General features: G+C 43.9%; 1 protein-coding gene and 1 non-coding gene across 5 annotated transcripts; one reads left to right on the top strand and one right to left on the bottom strand.

Annotated features, from left to right (window-relative positions):
- Window positions 1–5,321: 5,321 nt before the first annotated feature.
- On the bottom strand, window positions 5,322–5,395 carry TRNAP-UGG (transfer RNA proline (anticodon UGG)). Its single transcript has one exon. It is a non-coding gene; the product is annotated as a tRNA-Pro (tRNA).
- An 11,647-nt stretch (window positions 5,396–17,042) lies between these two features.
- LOC103636080 (uncharacterized) lies at window positions 17,043–19,054 on the top strand. Of its 4 annotated transcripts, none has more exons than XM_008658437.4 (4): window positions 17,076–17,257; window positions 17,526–17,691; window positions 17,809–17,840; window positions 18,683–19,017. In XM_008658437.4, the coding sequence occupies exons 1-4, from the start codon at window positions 17,231–17,233 to the stop codon at window positions 18,698–18,700; spliced, it is 243 nt and encodes an 80-aa protein (XP_008656659.1). In that variant the 5' UTR covers window positions 17,076–17,230; the 3' UTR covers window positions 18,701–19,017. The 4 variants fall into 4 exon arrangements, with proteins under 4 accessions (XP_008656660.1, XP_008656659.1, XP_008656658.1 ...); XM_008658436.4 differs by having other exon boundaries at window positions 17,809–17,860; XM_008658438.4 differs by lacking the exon at window positions 17,809–17,840 and having other exon boundaries at window positions 17,043–17,257; window positions 18,683–19,054.
- The last annotated feature ends 1,251 nt before the right edge of the window (window positions 19,055–20,305 follow it).

Here is a 20,305-nt window from a genome sequence, read left to right as displayed (position 1 = left end):
AGAATGAATTCTCCTAATTTTGCTCTCAGGATAACCGACAGGGTATAAAATGTAACCCTCGTTATCCTGAGGCATGGGAGCCTTGCCCTTAACAAAATTAGACAATCTTTTATGAGGGGCATTAATTTTGACATTGTCCCCCTTTTGGAAGCCAATGACATCCTTAATGCCAGGGCGTCTCCCACTATAAAGCATACTATGAGCAAATTTAAATTTTTCATTTTCAAGTTCATGCTCGACAATTTTAGCATCTAATTTTGCTATATGATCATTTTGTTGCTTAATTATTACCATATGATCATGAATAACATCAACATCAACATCTCTACATCTAGTGCAAATAGTGACATGCTTAGTGGTAGATGTAGAGGGTTTGCAAGAATTAAGTTCAACAATCTTAGCACGCAATATATCATTTTTATCTTTAAGATCGAAAATTGTAACTGATAGTCGCCTAGAGGGGGGGTGAATAGGGCGAAACTGAAATTTACAAATATAAACACAACTACAAGTCGGGTTAGCGTTAGAAATAGAAATGAGTCCACGAGAGAGGGTGGAAAACAAATCGCAAGCAAATGAAGAGTGTGACACGTGGATTTGTTTTACCGAGGTTCGGTTCTCGCAAACCTACTCCCCGTTGAGGTGGTAACAAAGACCGGGTCTCTTTCAACCCTTTCCCTCTCTCAAACGGTCCCTCGGACCGAGTGAGCTTCTCTTCTCAAATCACTTGGGAATCAAACTTCCCGCAAGGACCACCACACAATTGGTGTCTCTTGCCTCGATTACAAGTGAGTGTTTGATCACAAGAAAGAATGCGAAAGAAAAGAAGCGATCCAAGCGCAAGAGCTCAAATGAACACTACAAATCACTCTCTCTAGTCACTAAGGCTTTGTGTGGAGTTGAGAGAGGATTTGATCTCTTTTGGTGTGCTTTGCAATGAATGCTAGCTCTTGTATAGTGGTTGAAAGCTGGAAAACTTGGATGCAATGAATGGTGGGGTGGTTGGGGTATTTATAGCCCCAACCACCAAACATGACCGTTGGTGGAGGCTGTCTGTCGTATGGTGCACCGGACAGTCTGGTGCACACCGGACATGTCCGGTGCGCCAGCCACGTCATCAAAGCCGATGGATTCCGACCGTTGGTGTTCTGACTTCTGGCCCGCCTGGATGTCCGGTGCACACCGGACATGTACTGTTCAATGTCCGGTGCGCCAGTATGGGCGTGCCTTACTTCTGCGCGCTTCTGGCGCGCATTGAATGCGCCTGCAGGTGACCGTTGGCGCGAAGAGCCGTTGCTCCGCAGATGCACAGGACAGTCCGGTGTACACCGGACATGTCCGGTGAATTATAGCGGAGCAGCCGTTCTGATTTCCCGAGGCAGGCGAGTTCCTGAGGCCGCTCTTCCTTGGAGCACCGGACACTGTCCGATGTACACCGGACAGTCCGGTGAATTATAGCGGAGTGCCTCTAGAAATTCCCGAAGGTGGCGAGTTCGAGTTGGAGTCCTCTGGTGCACCGGACACTGTCCGGTGTACACCGGACAGTCTGGTGTACACCGGACAGTCCGGTGCCCCAGACCAGAGGTGCCTTCGGTTGTCCCTTTTCTCCTTTGTTGAATCCAATATTTGATCTTTTTATTGGCTAAGTGTGAGCCTTTTACACCTGTATAACTTATACACTAGAGTAAACTAGTTAGTCCAATTATTTGTGTTGGGCAATTCAACCACCAAAATTATTTAGGAACTAGGTGTAAGCCTAATTCCCTTTCAATCTCCCCCTTTTTGGTGATTGATGCCAACACAAACCAAAGCAAGTATAGAAGTGCATAATTGATCTAGTTTGCATAATGTAAGTGCAAAGGTTGCTTGGAATTGAGCCAATATGAATACTTACAAGATATGCATGGATCGTTTCTTTATTTTTGACATTTTGGACCACGCTTGCACCACATGTTTTGTTTTTGCAAACTCTTTTGTAAATCTTTTTCAAAGTTCTTTTGCAAATAGTCAAAGGTAAATGAATAAGATTCAGCAAAGCATTTTTAAGATTTGAAATTTTCTCCCCCTGTTTCAAATGCTTTTCCTTTGACTAAACAAAACTCCCCCTAAATGAGATCCTCCTCTTAGTGTTCAAGAGGGTTTTGATATATCATTTTTGAAATACTACTTTCTTCCCCTTTTTTAACACAATAGGATACCAAATGAAAATACTCTTTTGGTGGTGGTGCGGTCCTTTTGCTTTGGGCTCATACTTTCTCCCCCTTTGGCATGAATTGCCAAAAACGGAATCATTAGAGCACTTGAAGTACTTTTCTTCCCCTTTGGTCATAAATAAATGAGTTAAGATTGTACCAAAGACGAAGTTCTTTTGCTCTCTCCCCCAAAGATGGAGAGTGGCGTGGAGCGACGGCGAAGGATGAGTTACGTAGTGGAAGCCTTTGTCTTTGCCGAAGACTCCAATTTCCTTTCAATACACCTATGACTTGGTTTGAAATAGACTTGAAAACACATTAGTCATAGCATATGAAAGAGACATGAACAAAGGTATATAAATGAGCTATGTGTGCAAATTAACAAAAGAAGTTCCTAGAATCAAGAATATTTAGCTCATGCCTAAGTTTGTTAAAAGTTTGTTCATCAAGAGGCTTGGTAAAGATATCGGCTAATTGATCTTTAGTGTTAATATATGAAATCTCGATATCTCCCTTTTGTTGGTGATCCCTAAGAAAATGATACCGAATGGCTATGTGTTTAGTGCGGCTATGTTCGACGGGATTATCCGCTATCTTGATTGCACTCTCATTATCACATAGCAGAGAGACTTTAGTTAATTTGTAACCGTAGTCCTGCAGGGTTTGCCTCATCCAAAGCAATTGCGCGCAACAATGGCCTGCGACAATGTACTCGGCTTCGGCGGTGGAAAGAGCAACCGAATTTTGCTTCTTTGAAGCCCAAGACACCAAGCACCTTCCCAAGAACTGGCAAGTCCCCGATGTGCTCTTCCTATTGATTTTACACCCCGCCCAATCGGCATCCGAATAACCAATCAAATCAAATGTGGATCCCCTAGGATACCAAAGCCCAAACTTAGGAGTATAAGCCAAATATTTCAAGATTCGTTTTACGGCCGTAAGGTGAGCTTCCTTAGGGTCGGCTTGGAATCTTGCACACATGCATACGGAAAGCATAATATCCGGTCGAGATGCACATAAATATAGCAAAGAACCTATCATTGACCGGTATACCTTTTGATCCACGGACTTACCTCCCGTGTCGAGGTCGAGATGCCCATTAGTTCCCATGGGTGTCTTGATGGGTTTGGCATCCTTCATTCCAAACTTGCTTGGAATATCTTGAGTGTACTTGGTTTGGCTTAGGAAGGTGCCCTCTTGGAGTTGCTTTACTTGAAACCCTAAGAAATACTTCAACTCCCCCATCATAGACATCTCGAACTTTTGTGTCATGATCCTACTAAACTCTTCACATGTAGATTCGTTAGTAGTCCCAAATATAATATCATCAACATAAATTTGGCATACAAACAAGTCATTTTCAAGAGTTTTAGTGAATAAAGTAGGATCGGCCTTTCCAACTTTGAAGCCATTAGCAATAAGGAAATCTCTAAGGCATTCATACCATGCTCTTGGGGCTTGCTTGAGCCCATAAAGCGCCTTAGAGAGCTTATAGACATGGTTAGGGTACTCACTGTCTTCAAAGCCGGGAGGTTGCTCAACATAGACCTCTTCCTTGATTGGTCCATTGAGGAAGGCACTTTTCACGTCCATTTGATAAAGCTTAAAGCTATGGTAAGTAGCATAGGCCAATAATATGCGAATTGACTCAAGCCTAGCTATGGGTGCATAGGTTTCACCGAAATCCAAACCTTCGACTTGGGAGTATCCTTTGGCCACAAGTCGAGCTTTGTTCCTTGTCACCACACCATGCTCATCTTGCTTGTTGCGGAAGACCCATTTGGTTCCTACAACATTTTGATTAGGACGTGGAACCAAATGCCATACCTCATTCCTAGTGAAGTTGTTGAGCTCCTCTTGCATCGCCACCACCCAATCCGAATCTAGAAGTGCTTCCTCCACCCTGTGTGGCTCAATAGAGGAAACAAAAGAGTAATGCTCACAAAAATGTGCAACACGAGATCTAGTAGTTACCCCCTTATGAATGTCGCCGAGGATGGTGTCGACGGGGTGATCTCGTTGGATTGCTTGGTGGACTCTTGGGTGTGGCGGCCTTGGTTCTTCATCCTCCTTGTCTTCCTCATTTGTATCTCCCCCTTGATCATTGCCATCATCTTGAGGTGACTCATTTGCTTGATCTTCTACTTCATCAACTTGAGCTTCATCCTCATTTTGAGTCGGTGGAGATGCTTGCATGGAGGAGGATGGTTGATCTTGTGTATTTGGAGGCTCTTTGGATTCCTTAGGACACACATCCCCAATGGACATGTTCCTTAGCGTGATGCACGGAGCCTCTTCATTACCTATCTCATCAAGATCAACTTGCTCTACTTGAGAGCCGTTAGTCTCATCAAACACAACGTCACAAGAAACTTCAACTTGTCCGGAGGACTTGTTAAAGACTCTATATGCCTTTGTGTTTGAATCATATCCTAGTAAAAAGCCTTCTACAGTCTTAGGAGCAAATTTAGATTTTCTACCTCTTTTAACAAGAATAAAGCATTTGCTACCAAAGACTCTAAAATATGAAATATTGGGCTTTTTACCGGTTAGGAGTTCGTATGATGTCTTCTTGAGGATTCGGTGTAGATACAACCGGTTGATGGCGTAGCAAGCGGTGTTGACCGCCTCCGCCCAAAACCGATCCGAAGTCTTGTACTCATCAAGCATGGTTCTAGCCGTGTCCAATAGAGTTCGATTCTTCCTCTCTACTACACCATTTTGTTGAGGGGTGTAGGGAGAAGAGAACTCATGCTTGATGCCCTCCTCCTCAAGGAAGCCTTCAATCTGAGAGTTCTTGAACTAAATTTCTTGTTATTACAACCAAAAATTTCCACGGGTTCGGAACCATTTAATCCATAATCATGAGCAAATGCATAAATATATTCCTGTGTCATTCTTTGCTAAAGAGAAATGATCACTACGGGTCAGACTCAATAGAATTGGATCCATTCCAAATAGCGAGAATTAGGATTCTTGATCCCTCTCAGTCTCTCTTTCAATTCGAGGATTCGGAGAGGTGTTTTCATAGTCATCTCCGAATATTTGCCATCTCCGAATATTTTCGATTTCATTTTTCTATGTATCGATCTCCCCACTACTGCCCATAACGAAGAGAGAATTAATAGGTAGGGATGACAGGATTTGAACCTGTGACATTTTGTACCCAAAACAAACGCGCTACCAAGCTGCGCTACATCCCTTTTCCAAATTGTTAGGTCATTGATACGGATAATATCCAAATACCAAATATGCTCACTGTGTGATCCATGGAAAGAAAAGTGAATTGTTTTGGTGAACATCAAAGAAAAAACTTGCTCTTCTTCCGTAAAAAATTCTTCTAAAAATACCGAACCCAATCGTTGCATAAAAGTTCGTACCGTACTTTTATGTTTACGAGCTAAAGTTCTAGCACATGAAAGTCGAAGTATATAAATAATGGAATCAAATACGCAGTATTTACAGAAAAGAGTCTTCGTTTATGGGGAAAGAATCAATATACTTTTAATGTCGAATCGGGATTCACTAAGACAGAAATAAAGCATTGGGTCGAACTCTTCTTTGGTGTTAAGGTAGTAGCTGTGAATAGCCATCGACTACCCGGAAAGGGTAGAAGAATGGGACCTATTCTGGGACATACAATGCATTACAGACGTCTCCGTCCCGTTATCGATTCTTATTTTCTTGATCCTTAAGCCGAACTCATTTTGAGCCCGTCTCAAGAATCCCTTTAAGGTCTCTTGGGTTTGAGATTTTTCCTGCAAAAAGAACACCCAAGTGAAGCGAGAATAATCATCCACTATTACAAGACAATACTTCCTCCCGCCGATGCTTATGTAAGCAATCGGGCCGAATAGATCCATGTGGAGTAGCTCAAGCGGCCTGTCGGTCGTCATGATGTTCTTGTGTGGATGATGAGCACCAACTTGCTTTCCTGCTTGGCATGCGCTACAAATCCTGTCTTTCTCAAAATGAACATTTGTTAGTCCTAAAATGTGCTCTCCCTTTAGAAGCTTATGAAGATTCTTCATCCCAACATGGGCTAGTCGGCGGTGCCAGAGCCAACCCATGTTAGTCTTAGCAATTAAGCATGTGTCGAGTTCAGCTCTATCAAAATCTACTAAGTATAGCTGACCCTCTAACACACCCTTAAATGCTATTGAATCATCACTTCTTCTAAAGACAGTGACACCTACATCAGTAAAGAGACAGTTGTAGCCCATTTTGCATAATTGAGATACGGAAAGCAAATTGTAATCTAATGAATCTACAAGAAAAACATTGGAAATAGAATGGTCAGGAGATATAGCTATTTTACCAAGACCTTTGACCAAGCCTTGATTTCCATCCCCAAATGTGATAGCTCGTTGAGGATCTTGGTTTTTCTCGTAGGAGGAGAACATTTTCTTCTCCCCTGTCATGTGGTTTGTGCACCCGCTGTCGATGATCCAACTTGAGCCCCCGGATGCATAAACCTACAAAACAAGTTTAGTTCTTGACTTTAGGTACCCAAATGGTTTTGGGTCCTTTGGCATTAGATACAAGAACTTTGGGTACCCAAACACAAGTCTTTGACCCCTTGTGTTTGCCCCCAACATATTTGGCAACTACTTTGCCGGATTTGTTAGTCAACACATAAGATGCATCAAAAGTTTTAAATGAAATGCTGTGTTCATTTGATGCACTAGGAGTTTTCTTCTTAGGCAACTTAGCACGAGTTGGTTGCCTAGAGCTAGATGTCTCACCCTTATACATAAAAGCATGGTTAGGGCCAGAGTGAGACTTCCTAGAATGAATTCTCCTAATTTTGTCCTCGGGATAACCGGTAGGGTATAAAATGTAACCCTCGTTATCCTGAGGCATGAGAGCCTTGCCCTTAACAAAGTTAGACAATCTTTTAGGAGGGGCATTAAGTTTGAGTTTGTCTCCCTTTTGGAAGCCAATGCCATCCTTGATGCCAGTGCGTCTCCCACTATAGAGCATACTTCTAGCAAATTTAAATTTTTCATTTTCTAAGTTATGCTCGGCAATTTTAGCATCTAATTTTGCTATATGATCATTTTGTTGTTTAATTAAAGACATGTGATCATGAATAGCATTAATATCAACATCTCTACATCTAGTACAGATAGATACATGCTCAACGATAGATGTAGCGGGTTCGCAAGATTTTAATTCTACAACCTTAGCATGTAACATGTCATTCTTAGTTCTAAGGTCGGAAATAGTAGCATTGCAAACATCAAAATCTTTAGCCTTAGCAAGCAATTTTTCATTTTCAATCTTAAGACTAGCAAGAGAAATAGTCAATTCTTCAATCCTAGCAAGTAAATCATCATCATTATTTCTAGAATTGGCAAATGAACCATTACAAACATGAGAATCAACCTTAGCTAACAAATTAGCATTATCATTTCTAAGGTTGTCTATTGTCTCATGGCAAGTGCTTAGCTAACTAGATAGTTTTTCACATTTCTCAATTTCTAGAGCATAAGCATTTTTAACCTTAACATGTTTCTTATTTTCCTTAATCAGGAAGTCCTCTTGAGAAACCAAAAGGTCATCCTTTTCATGAATAGCACTAATTAATTCATTTAATTTTTCCTTTTGTTCCATGTTAAGGTTGGCAAAAAGGGTACGCAAATTATCTTCCTCATCACTAGCATTATCATCACTAGAGGACTCATATCTAGTGGAGGATTTAGATTTAACCTTCTTCTTTTTGCCGTCCTTTGCCATGAGGCACTTGTGGCTGACGTTGGGGAAGAGGAGTCCCTTGGTGACGGCGATGTTGGCGGCGTCCTCGTCGTCAGAGGAGTCGATGGAGCTCTCGTCGGAGTCCCATTCGCGGCACACGTGGGCATCGCCGCCCCTCTTCTTGTGGTACCTCTTCTTTTCTCTCCTCTTGCCCTTCTTGTTGTTATCCCTGTCACTGTCACTTGATAGTGGACATTTGGCAATAAAGTGACCGGGCTTACCACACTTGTAGCAAACCTTCTTGGAGCGGGACTTGTAGTCTTTCCCTCTCCTTTGTTTGAGGATTTGGCGGAAGCTCTTGATGACGAGCGCCATTTCCTCATTGTCGAGCTTGGAGGCGTCGATTGGTTGTCTACTTGGTGTAGACTCCTCCTTCTTTTCCTCCGCCGCCTTGAATGCGACGGGTTGAGCTTCGGATGTGGAGGGATCATCAAGCTCGTTGATTTTCCTCGAGCCTTCGATCATGCACTCAAAACTTACAAAATTCCCGATTTCTTCCTCGGGGGTCATTAGTGTATATCTTGGGTTGCCACGGATTAATTGAACTTGAGTAGGGTTAAGGAAAATAAGAGATGTTAGAATAACCTTAACCACCTCGTGGTCATCCCACTTTTTGCTCCCGAGGTTGCGCACTTGATTCACCAAGGTCTTGAGCCGGTTGTACATGTTTTGTGGCTCCTCCCCTTTGCGAAGCCGGAATCGACCGAGCTCCCCCTCGATCGTCTCCCGCTTGGTGATCTTTGTGAGCTCATCTCCTTCGTGTGCGGTTTTGAGCACATCCCAAACCTCCTTGGCGCTCTTTAACCCTTGCACTTTGTTATACTCCTCTCTACTTAGAGAGGCGAGGAGTATTGTTGTTGCTTGAGAGTTGAAGTGCTCGATTTGGGCCACCTCATCCTCATCATAGTCTTCATCCCCTACGGATGGTACCTGTGCACCAAACTCAACAACATCCCATATACTTTTGTGGAGTGAGGTTAGATGAAATCGCATTAAATCACTCCACCTAGCGTAATCTTCACCATCAAAAGTTGGTGGTTTGCCTAATGGGACGGAAAGTAAAGGTGTATGTTTAGAAATGCGAGGGTAGCGTAGGGGAATCTTACTATACTTCTTACGCTCTTGGCGCTTAGAAGTGATGGATGCCGCATCGGAGCCGGAGGTGGAGGTTGATGAAGAATCGGTCTCGTAGTAGACCACTTTCCTCATCCTCTTTTTCTTGTCCCCACTCCGTTGCGGCTTGTGGGAGGAAGACTTCTCCTTCTTCTCTTTGTGTGAAGAAGATTTCTTCTCCTTCCCTTTGGAGGAGTCCTTCTTCTTCTCCTTCCTCTTGGTGCGGGACTCTTCCGATGAAGTGCTCCCGTGGCTTGTAGTGGGCTTTTCGCCGGTCTCCATCTCCTTCTTGGCGTGATCTCCTGACATCACTTCGAGCGGTTAGGCTCTAATGAAGCACCGGGCTCTGATACCAATTGATAGTCGCCTAGAGGGGGGGTGAATAGGGCGAAACTGAAATTTACAAATATAAACACAACTACAAGCCGGGTTAGCGTTAGAAATAGAAACGAGTCCGCGAGAGAGGGTGGAAAACAAATCGCAAGCAAATGCAGAGTGTGACACGTGGATTTGTTTTACCGAGGTTCGGTTCTCGTAAACCTACTCCCCGTTGAGGTGGTCACAAAGACGGGTCTCTTTCAACCCTTTCCCTCTCTCAAACGGTCCCTCGGACCGAGTGAGCTTCTCTTCTCAAATCACTTGGGAATCAAACTTCCCGCAAGGACCACCACACAATTGGTGTCTCTTGCCTCGATTACAAGTGAGTGTTTGATCACAAGAAAGAATGCGAAAGAAAAGAAGCGATCCAAGCGCAAGAGCTCAAATGAACACTACAAATCACTCTCTCTAGTCACTAAGGCTTTGTGTGGAGTTGGGAGAGGATTTGATCTCTTTTGGTGTGCTTTGCAATGAATGCTAGCTCTTGTATAGTGGTTGAAAGCTGGAAAACTTGGATGCAATGAATGGTGGGGTGGTTGGGGTATTTATAGCCCCAACCACCAAACATGACCGTTGGTGGAGGTTGTCTGTCGTATGGTGCACCGGACAGTCCGGTGCACACCGGACATGTCCGGTGCGCCAGCCACGTCACCAAAGCCGATGGATTCTGACCATTGGAGTTCTGACTTCTGGGCCCACCTGGATGTCCGGTGCACACCGGACATGTACTGTTCAATGTCCGGTGCGCCAGTATGGGCGTGCCTGACTTCTGCGCGCTTCTGGCGCGCATTGAATGCGCCTGCAGGTGACCGTTGGCGCGAAGAGTCGTTGCTCCGCAGATGCACCGGACAGTCCGGTGTACACCGGACATGTCCGGTGAATTATAGCGGAGCAGCCGTTCTGATTTCCCGAGGCAGGCGAGTTCCTGAGGCCGCTCTTCCTTGGAGCACCGGACACTGTCCGGTGTACACCGGACAGTCCGGTGAATTATAGCGGAGTGCCTCTGGAAATTCCCGAAGGTGGCGAGTTCGAGTTGGAGTCCTCTGGTGCACCGGACACTGTCCGGTGTACACCGGACAGTCCGGTGCCCCAGACCAGAGGTGCCTTCGGTTGTCCCTTTTCTCCTTTGTTGAATCCAATATTTGATCTTTTTATTGGCTAAGTGTGAGCCTTTTACACCTGTATAACTTATACACTAGAGTAAACTAGTTAGTCCAATTATTTGTGTTGGGCAATTCAACCACCAAAATTATTTAGGAACTAGGTGTAAGCCTAATTCCCTTTCAGTAACAATGCAAACATCTAGTTTTTTAGCCTTAGCAAGCAATTTTTCATTTTCATTTCTAAGGCTAGCAAGAGTAACATTTAATTCTTCAATCTTAGCAAGTAAATCAACATTATCATTTTTAAGATTGGGAATTGAAATGTTACAAGCATTTGAATCAACCTTAGCAATTAAACTAGCATTTTCATTTCTAAGGTTGTTGATAACATCATGGCAAGTGCTTAGCTTACTAGTTAATTTCTCACATTTTTCAACTTCTAGAGCATAAGCATTTTTAACCTTAACATGCTTTTTGTTTTCCTTGATTAGGAAGTCCTCTTGGGTGTCCAGGAGGTCATCCTTCTCATGGATGGCACTAATTAATTCATTTAACTTTTCCTTTTGTTGCATGTTTAGGTTGGCAAAAAGGGTACGTAAATTATCCTCCTCATCACTAGCATTATCATCACTAGAGGACTCATATTTAGTGGAGGATTTGGATTTAACCTTCTTCTTTTTGCCGTCCTTTGCCATGAGGCACTTGTGGCCGACGTTGGGGAAGAGAAGGCCCTTATTGATGGCGATGTTGGCGGCATCCTCGTCGGAGGAGCTCTCGTCCGAGTCCCACTCGCGGCATACATGGGCGTCGCCACCCTTCTTCTTGTAGTATTTCTTCTTCTCCTTTCTTCTTCCCTTCTTGTCGTCGCCCCTGTCACTGTCACTAGAAATAGGACATTTTGCTATAAAGTGACCGGGCTTACCACATTTGTAGCACACTTTCTTGGAGCGGGGCTTGTAATCTTTCCCCCTCCTTTGCTTGAGGATTTGGCGGAAGCTCTTGATGATGAGCGTCATTTCCTCGTTGTCGAGCTTGGAGGCGTCGATGGGTGTTCGACTTGGAGTAGATTCCTCCTTCTTTTCTTCCGTCGCCTTGAATGCGACCGGTTGTGCTTCGGACGTGGAGGGGACGTCAAGCTCGTTGATCTTCTTTGAGCCTTTGATCATCAATTCGAAGCTCACAAAATTCCCGATTACTTCCTCGGGAGTCATTAGTGTATATCTAGGATTTCCATGAATCAATTGAACTTGAGTAGGGTTAAGGAAAACAAGTGATCTAAGAATAACCTTAACCACTTCGTGGTCATCCCATTTTTTGCTCCCAAGGTTGCGCACTTGGTTCACCAAGGTTTTGAGCCGGTTGTACATGTCTTGTGGCTCCTCCCCTTAGCGAAGACGGAAGCGACCGAGCTCCCCCTCGATCGTTTCCCGTTTGGTGATCTTGGTCACCTCGTCTCCTTCGTGCGCGGTCTTTAGCACATCCCAAATCTCCTTAGCACTCTTCAACCCTTGCACCTTATTATACTCCTCTCGACTTAGAGAAGCGAGGAGTATAGTTGTGGCTTGGGAGTTGAAGTGTTGGATTTGGGCCACTTCGTCCTCATCATAATCTTCATCTCCTATGGATGGTACCTGTACACCAAACTCAACAATATCCCATATACTTTTCTGAAGTGAGGTTAGGTGATATCGCATCATATCACTCCACCTAGCATAATCTTCGCCATCAAAAGTTGGTGGTTTGCCTAATGGGACGGAAAGTAAAGGTGTATGTTTAGGAATGCAAGGATAGCGTAGGGGGGTCTTACTAAACTTCTTGCGCTCATGGTGCTTAGAAGTGACGGACGGCGCGTCGGAGCCGGAGGTGGAAGGCGATGAAGTATCGGTCTCGTAGTAGACCACCTTCCTCATTTCTTTTTCTTGTCGCCACTCCGATGCGACTTGTGGGAAGAGGATTTCTTTTCCTTCCCTTTCTTTTTGTTGCGGGACTCTTCCGATGAAGCCTTCCCATGGCTTGTAGTGGGCTTGTCGCCGGTTTCCATCTCCTTCTTGGCGTGATCTCCCGACATCACTTCGAGCGGTTAGGCTCTAATGAAGCACCGGGCTCTGATACCAATTGAAAGTCGCCTAGAGGGGGGGTGAATAGGGCGAAACTGAAATTTACAAAATTAATCACAACTACAAGTCGGGTTAGCGTTAGAAATAATAATGAGTCCGAGAGAGAGGGCGCAAAATAAATCGCAAGCGAATAAAGAGTGTGACACACGGATTTGTTTTACCGAGGTTCGGTTCTTGCGAACCTACTCCCCATCGAGGTGGTCACAAAGACCGGGTCTCTTTCAACCCTTTCCCTCTCTCAAACGACCCCTCAGACCGAGTGAGCTTCTTCTTCTCAAACAAATGGAACACGAAGTTCCCGCAAGGACCACCACACGATTGGTGTCTCTTGCCTCAATTATAAGTGAGTTTGATCTCAAGAAAGAATGAGAAAGAAAAGAAGCGATCCAAGCGCAAGAGCACAAATGAACACACCAAATCACTCTCTCTAAACACTAACGCTTTGTGTGGAGTTGGGAGAGGATTTGATCTCTTTGGTGTGTCTTGTATAGAATGCTAGAGCTCTTGTAAGTAGTTGGAGGGTGAAAACTTGGATGACTTGAATGTGGGGTGGTTGGGGTATTTATAACCCCAACCACCTGAAGCGTCCTGATCCTCTGGGACTCAAATGTGATACAATTACTAGTCCTAAGAGGCTAGTAAACACATTTATACATCAGATGATTCCAGATCTGCTTTAACGAGACAAACCTATAAAGGTGGCGATCAACTTTAGGAGTTGGTCCACAACTCGGGACATATCATCAGAGTGGGGCTGAAGCAGCCCGATATACGCAGTGAAGCAAATCAGCGGTTCAACAGCCACAGGCAAGGTTGGGAACAGTCGTAACTCTTACCCGATCTCCTTTTTCTGAAAAACAACAAATAAGAAAGGGTGAGTACAAACGTACTCAGCAGCCCACCTTCACCCGCGGAATGGGGAAAACAGATATAATGCATGGAATATGTGGAGCTCAGGATATTTTGCAGAACAACAATATTTTATGCAGAGTTGTTTTGAAAAACATTTTGTATTTTTGCAAAGCGCATCCTCTCCAAAAGGAGCAGGAAGTTTTTCAGTATTATAACAAAATCCCCTGGACTAAACCATCCAGGTATCTCAGCAGTTTCCCACTGGTTTTCATTCTCGAAAACAGCTACTGGACTTCCCGTCCACCATAGCTCACGGCTCAACCGCCAAACCTTTTAAAAACCACTTTTCTTAAATGCATCTTTTTTTAAAACAAAACATTAATTGCCATACCATACCAGACTCGTCCATTCCTGTGGACACAGACTATTCGAATAGGTTTGAACTCTGCGCAGAGGGGTACACTTTACCCACTAGTTCGGCTCTGCGATCCCATGGCCAATGAGACCCGAATCCGACTCTCTTTCTTTCCCCACACGCCCTAACCTTAACAGTTATCCGGAAGGAGTCAGGCCACCACCATGTCCAAACCAGACAAAACTTTCCCCCTCCTTATCCTCCCGGTGCTCCCTAGCCTTCATAACCCTAGGGTTGGACCGTACGAGTTCAGATTGAGTGACTGCCCACACAGTCTCGAGTGGTTGTACTATTAAAGAGTACAGGTAGTGAAGATGACAAATCAGTCCTTATATGAGGGGACAATCCTTCTGCTCACGCCTAAACCAGCTGAGTCAACACCTTAGGCCCTCCCCTAAACCAGGGAGTCCACTAGTAAGAATGTGATCATCAGTGACGATTTTCTAGTGACGCTGGTGACTTCAGTCACAGATTGATACATTTCTATGACCAAATTTACATCTTCGTCAATAATTACAAGTGTCGAAGATTAGACTTGAATATTAATGACGAATATGAAAGGAACGTCATAGACACAAAGTTTGGACGCAACAAGTTCGTCACAGATTAGATTTGATATCGTCATCGCTAATTTGCCTTGATCGGCTGACGTAATGATGAAATAAATTGGTCACAGATGAGTTTCAGTAAAAAACGCCCCACGTGTACACACCACTTGACGGCGTGGGATCCTTGGCCTACATGGGCCGCAGTTTTTTGGTACACAGCCCCCGCCTGGCGACGCGGCCCCGGCCCACCAACGGGAAGCGGTATTTGTTTATTTGGCAAAAAAACTTGCACCCGTGGAGCTTCGAACCAGAGACCTGCGCCTTTCTTCGAATCGGTGTTACCACCAGACTACTCACTTGTTCTTGTAAATAAAGAAAGTATCGTTCTGTTAACGGGTGTTCCCATCTGTCGTTCTGTTAACAGGTTTTTCCAGCCGCCATTCTGCGATCTGCATGGTTGTTCGCCTGTTCTGCTTCTGCCTTCTGCGATCTGCGCTTCTGCGGTCGACCCTCAGGTTACGGCACACAACGACGCCGACGTCTGTCGTCCGCTTGATCGGCAACTGGGTAGCGTCGCAGCGAACGAGCGATCTTGTTGCCTGATCCATTGATCCATTGGTCAGTTGGAAGAACGGCGTCGTCGTGAAAACAGCGAGGCAGAGAAACTTCGGGCGCGGCAAAGCAGCGACATCGTGCGCAGAGCTACGGCGGGCGTGGACAGAACAGCGGCAGGGCGAGGAGAAAAGACAAGGTTTGATGTGTTGTGTTTTTGACAATAAGGTTCCATGTGCGTTTGAATTTTATTTCATATATGCATGTGTTTGATGTGGTTTTCAATTTTGTTCAATTTAATCATAGTTATGGAGTTAATGCAAGTTTTAATTTATTGTCAAAATAGATGGATAGAAGATGGGTTTATGGGAAACAATTCACACCTGCATATGTGAAAGGAGTTGAAGAGTTCATGAATTTTGTTAGTGAAAGATACCCAGAAGACACACACATTCGTTGTCCGTGCGTGAATTGTCTTAATCAAAGGCTGCGACCTCAGAGTGAAGTAGAAACTCATATACACATTTATGGAATGTCAGCTACATACACGAGGTGGATTCATCATGGGGAGTCGGCAGATACATAAGTTGAGGGTATAGAGGAGGATGTCGAAGGATATGATCATGACTTTGGGATACATATACTCAACCTGTATATGGTCTTGAACCGGGCTCTACTCATCCCAACAACCAAATGTGTACCGTTAAAGCGGAAGAGCGAGCCATGTTGCCCTTATTTTAACTAGTAAATAACAAGCTAAATACTAGATTGTTAAATGTTTCTCAAAATTCAGAATCAAAGAATGAAGAGGACAAAAACATTGAGATCATTTTATTGTCTGGCTCCTACACCTTTGATACGAACTAATTCATCAATACCAAACCAACCTTCCCAAGAAGAACCTGTTATAGAATCAGAAACATTAGGTGTTGAGGAGGGACAAGCATCATTAGAGACAGAAGGTAGCAATGCAAATGAATCAGTGGGTTTAAGAGATAGCAATATCAATAATGTCGATCAAGTTATAGCCGATCCTGGTCTTCGCATGCCAATTGAGCAAATTGATGCAAACATTAGGGATGCTGTCAGAAGAGCATATTAAGATCTCTAATTAGGTATTATTGATGTGAGGGGTAATTCTGATTTTGCAAATTGTGAAGACCTTGGTAATCTGGCTATTAAGATCTCTAATTAGGTATTTTTAAAATTTTTTACCAAGTTTATTGTATTTTTAGATGCTGAATTGAAGTAAATACTATCTTAGTCTATGTTTGTGCTATATTTTGTTTTAGCGGTATATTTAGCCGCACAATATATTAGAGGTTGTTTAAAATAACCTTAGAGTGACCCGGGACGTTAATTTTATAGAGCTCCGCCACTGGTTGAAGACGGTCTTATAAACGAGTGTGAGAAACTATTTATGGGTGTGAACTAGGGGTGGGCGTTCGGGTTACCCGAAAATTTCGGGTCGGGTAATTCGGGTTTTAAAAATTTCGGGTTTTGAGAATCGATACCCGAAATTACAACGGGTTTTGCAATACCCGAAAATTCGGGTACCCGGAATTTCGGGTTCGGGTCCGGGTATTCCCGAACTACCCGAACTATTGTGTCGGCTTTGTAAAAACACATACACCCTATTAAATTAGTATAAAAATATAGTTTGAATAATGATATATGTGGACATATAAAACACAAGCAATCTACAATTACAAGTTATGCGCACTTACACATAATTATAGATGTATAAATTAATAATTAAGCATGACATTAGTACATGACACAAGAAAGTTCGGGTAATTCGGGTATTTCGGGTACCCGATTGTGATACCCGAATTACCCGAAATAAATTCGGGTTTTGCAAGTTGCTACCCGAAATTCCCGAACAAAATTCGGGTTTCGGGTATTTCGGGTTCGGGTTCGGGTATTTCAGGTTCGGGTTTCGGGTTACGGGTTTTTTGCCCAGCCCTAGTGTGAACACAAAATAGAATTTACGCAAAGTATCCGGATACGTTCCCAGCACCAATCGAGTCCCTCCACTCTTGATCCGTCGGCTATGGGCCTGTGGCTGCTGCGTAACACAGTGGCATCGCAGGGTCAGCAGATCATTAGAAAACGACGTCTCGCCGTTCTTCGTCTTCAGATCTAGGGTTCTCTCGTGCTCTGTTCTCATCTTCTGCTCGCTGGTGTCCCCTCTCTCTCACCCATGGCTTCGGCGGCGGCGGCAACTCAGGTACTCCCCCTATCCATCCCCCATGGGGTTAGTGGTGTAGACTGGGGAAGGATCTCCCTTTACCCTCACGCGAAGCAAAATCCTATCCCCTTAATCCCGCCCGCCACCCTCCGCGGCGGCTCATCGTCGTTAGCTCAGGGATTAATCTGCCCCACGCGGCCTGGGTATGGGTTCCGGTGGTTTTCGCGTGCGATGAGTTGATTATGCGGCCTGGCTATGGGTTCCGGTGGTTCCCGTGCGATGAGTTGATTAATCCGTGGCTTGGCAGGTGGGGACTTACTTCCTGCGGAACTACTACAACCTGCTGCAACAAACCCCCGATGTCGTCCACCAGTTCTACAGCGAAGCCAGCACCATGGTCCGCGTCGACGACCTCACCGGCAACAATACTGCAACAAGGAGCTGTCGTTCAGCCATTGCCAAGCCGAGAGCAGGTAACAAGCTTCTACTTCGCCCAAGTCCCAAGACGTGTATGGTAATGGGTACTGCGGAAAAGAGTGTTCTTTGTTTTTTCTATCAATTTATTAAAGTACTTGTATGATGGATTGAAGGTGATGGCGCTGGCACCTTGCTCGAATTGATGGTGATGCACGACCTGCCTTGGTGTGAGGAGTATTTTTGTAGTTTTTATTTGTAGGATGAGTGTTCTTCCTGGAAAAAAAGGGACCAATGTCTACGCTACGCAGTTCCTCTGATTGTTTTTACATCTAATTTGTTGACTTGCTACTTATAGAGTTCAGTGATTGTTTTAGTGAAACAAATTCTAATTTGCTTACTTACATGGCTGCTCTTAGCCCCAACAATTGTTTTGGTGACTTCAAAGCAGAAAGCTTAATGGAATTAGATAAGCTCTATCCAGATGATTTTAGTTCAGATGAATTGAATGATCTTGCTTATGATCTTCCTATCAGTACTTCAATATCTATGATTTATTTGAAAGAATAGTATTATTGTTAATTATCAAATTATTTCATATCAGTACTTCAATATATGACACAATGACACATTAAATTTTTATTTTCAGATTACTTCATCTTTATCTTTTTACACTGCCTTATATTGATGTCTATGCTATTTAGCTATTGACTATTGGCTATTTTATATTACTATGAAAGAATTTAAATGGTTTGTATCTTATAACCTTTTATTTTAATGTGCCGTTAAAATATAAGTCGTTACACTAATTAGAAACTAGAACCCTTTTATACTCATAGTTTCTCGGTGACACCATTGACCAAAAAATCCTAGATCCGCCCCTGTGGCCCATCACTTAGCTCATAGAACCTTACTCGCTGCTATGTGGCACACTTACATGCATATGTAAGTAAATATTACCTTGTACTACTACCTGCACTTTTGCACTCAACAACTTCTATTGCATTTAATCTGAGCAAACTTTGCTGTGATTGTTTATCCACGAAACAGAAGCAGAAGAGAAACTGAGAAGAACCCAGCTTAGATCAGACTGAAGAACTAGATGCGGTGGACGCCTTCAAGACCTGCTGACATGAGGGCTGCTAGTCAGAGCTGCTGTTTTTGGCCTGTTCTTTGACATGAGGGTACCCAAAAACTCTAGTTGCTCGTGGGTGTCAACTTTTTATTATATGTTGTTATGTTTGTGCAAAATCAACTGAAATGTGAAGTCAAGTGGTGATGCTGTGAACTGAGTTTAGTGTTGTCCACTTAGTTTGTATGATCACTGGAATACTAGTTGTATTCATCTACGGAATATGGAATTGTGTGCTCATTCCTCTGTTCTAGTATCTTTTGCAATTTTCAATAAAATTATTCTCTGCACATCTGTGACCAAACTGGTGGCATATAATAAAACATATGCCACGTCAGCACTGACGTCAGCTGCCACATCAGCGCTGACGTCAGCTGCCACATCAGCGCTGACGTCAGCTGCCACGTCATACGCCATCGGGACCTTTCAAACGGCTGTTAATGACCAAACCACGGCTCTATCTATGACGATATTGTACCGTCACAGAAACCAAACGACGTTAACAACGCCGTCAGGTTGCTCGGGCAGACGACGAATTATGACGGAAAAGTGCCTTCCTCTATGACCAAACCTGATCGTCATAGAATGAATTCACTTACATGACAACGCGTATTTCGTCACAGAATGTATACACATCGATGACGAAAATGGTTAGTCCGTCACAACACAACAAATGTGACGCGACCCCTATGACCAAATCGAACTCGTCACAAATTCGTCACAAATCTTTATCTGTGACGATATATACAGATTCTGTGACGCAATACGAACGTCATCGATGATAAGATCTCTACTAGTGGTCCCTGATTATCCCACTCACAAGGTGATAAGGGTGAAAACCCTTCATCACACATATTTTGAAAACCATTTTCTTTTGAAAACTCACACCTGTTCTCAAATCATTTGGAACATATATATCAGGGATTGATTGTGGCAAGCGGCTGGGTGGCCATAATAACTTGTCTCAAAATCATATCATGCATAAAATAGCAGGCTGAGGGTTGTGTTTGAAAAATCATAGGTAATTTGTGCATCAAAGGGATCCAGTGAGCTTGCCGTGCTTATTCGGCGAAGGGGGAAGGGGAGCTCGCGAAACTGGCTTCTGGCTCCACCGCCTAGCGTAGACTTGCGGATCTGGCCTCCACGAGACGGCACGAACGCTTCGATAACTATGCAACATGAACAAGCAAACATACAAACCAGCAAGTATACCAACAAATATTTAGTATAGTGGTTAGAATAGCGATATATGGATGGGTAGAGTCTTGAGTAGAATCTGTGTCATGTGGTGTTGTGATATTACTGGTGGTGGAGCGGAGGTGCTTACCAGGAGGGTGGACTGGAGGCGAAGCGACACTATGCGTGTAGCCGGCAGAGCGGAGTAACTGAGTGGGTGGGGTGTTTGCCTTGGCTGAGGGTGTTGAGTGTGTGTGGAGAGGGAGAGGGTAGCTGGGTGTATTTATAGCTGGGTGTATATGGTGTAGCACAGTGAAGTTCACTGTTGGTGAGAATAGTGACGAATGAATCGTCTGACTTAGTAT

This window comes from Zea mays, chromosome 8, assembly GCF_902167145.1.
Source record: "Zea mays cultivar B73 chromosome 8, Zm-B73-REFERENCE-NAM-5.0, whole genome shotgun sequence".
Classification (NCBI taxonomy): domain Eukaryota; kingdom Viridiplantae; phylum Streptophyta; class Magnoliopsida; order Poales; family Poaceae; genus Zea; species Zea mays.
This window is presented reverse-complemented; position numbering and strand designations above follow the sequence as displayed.

Bases quoted from the DNA above. Each gene is read 5' to 3' on its own strand.
- LOC103636080 (XM_008658435.4), top strand. From the start codon at position 17,231: ATGGCTTCGGCGGCGGCGGCAACTCAG. The intron at 17,258-17,525 runs GTACTCCCCCTA...GTGGCTTGGCAG, and splicing joins CGGCGGCGGCGGCAACTCAG to GTGGGGACTTACTTCCTGCG. The intron at 17,692-17,808 runs GTAACAAGCTTC...GATGGATTGAAG, and splicing joins CATTGCCAAGCCGAGAGCAG to GTGATGGCGCTGGCACCTTG.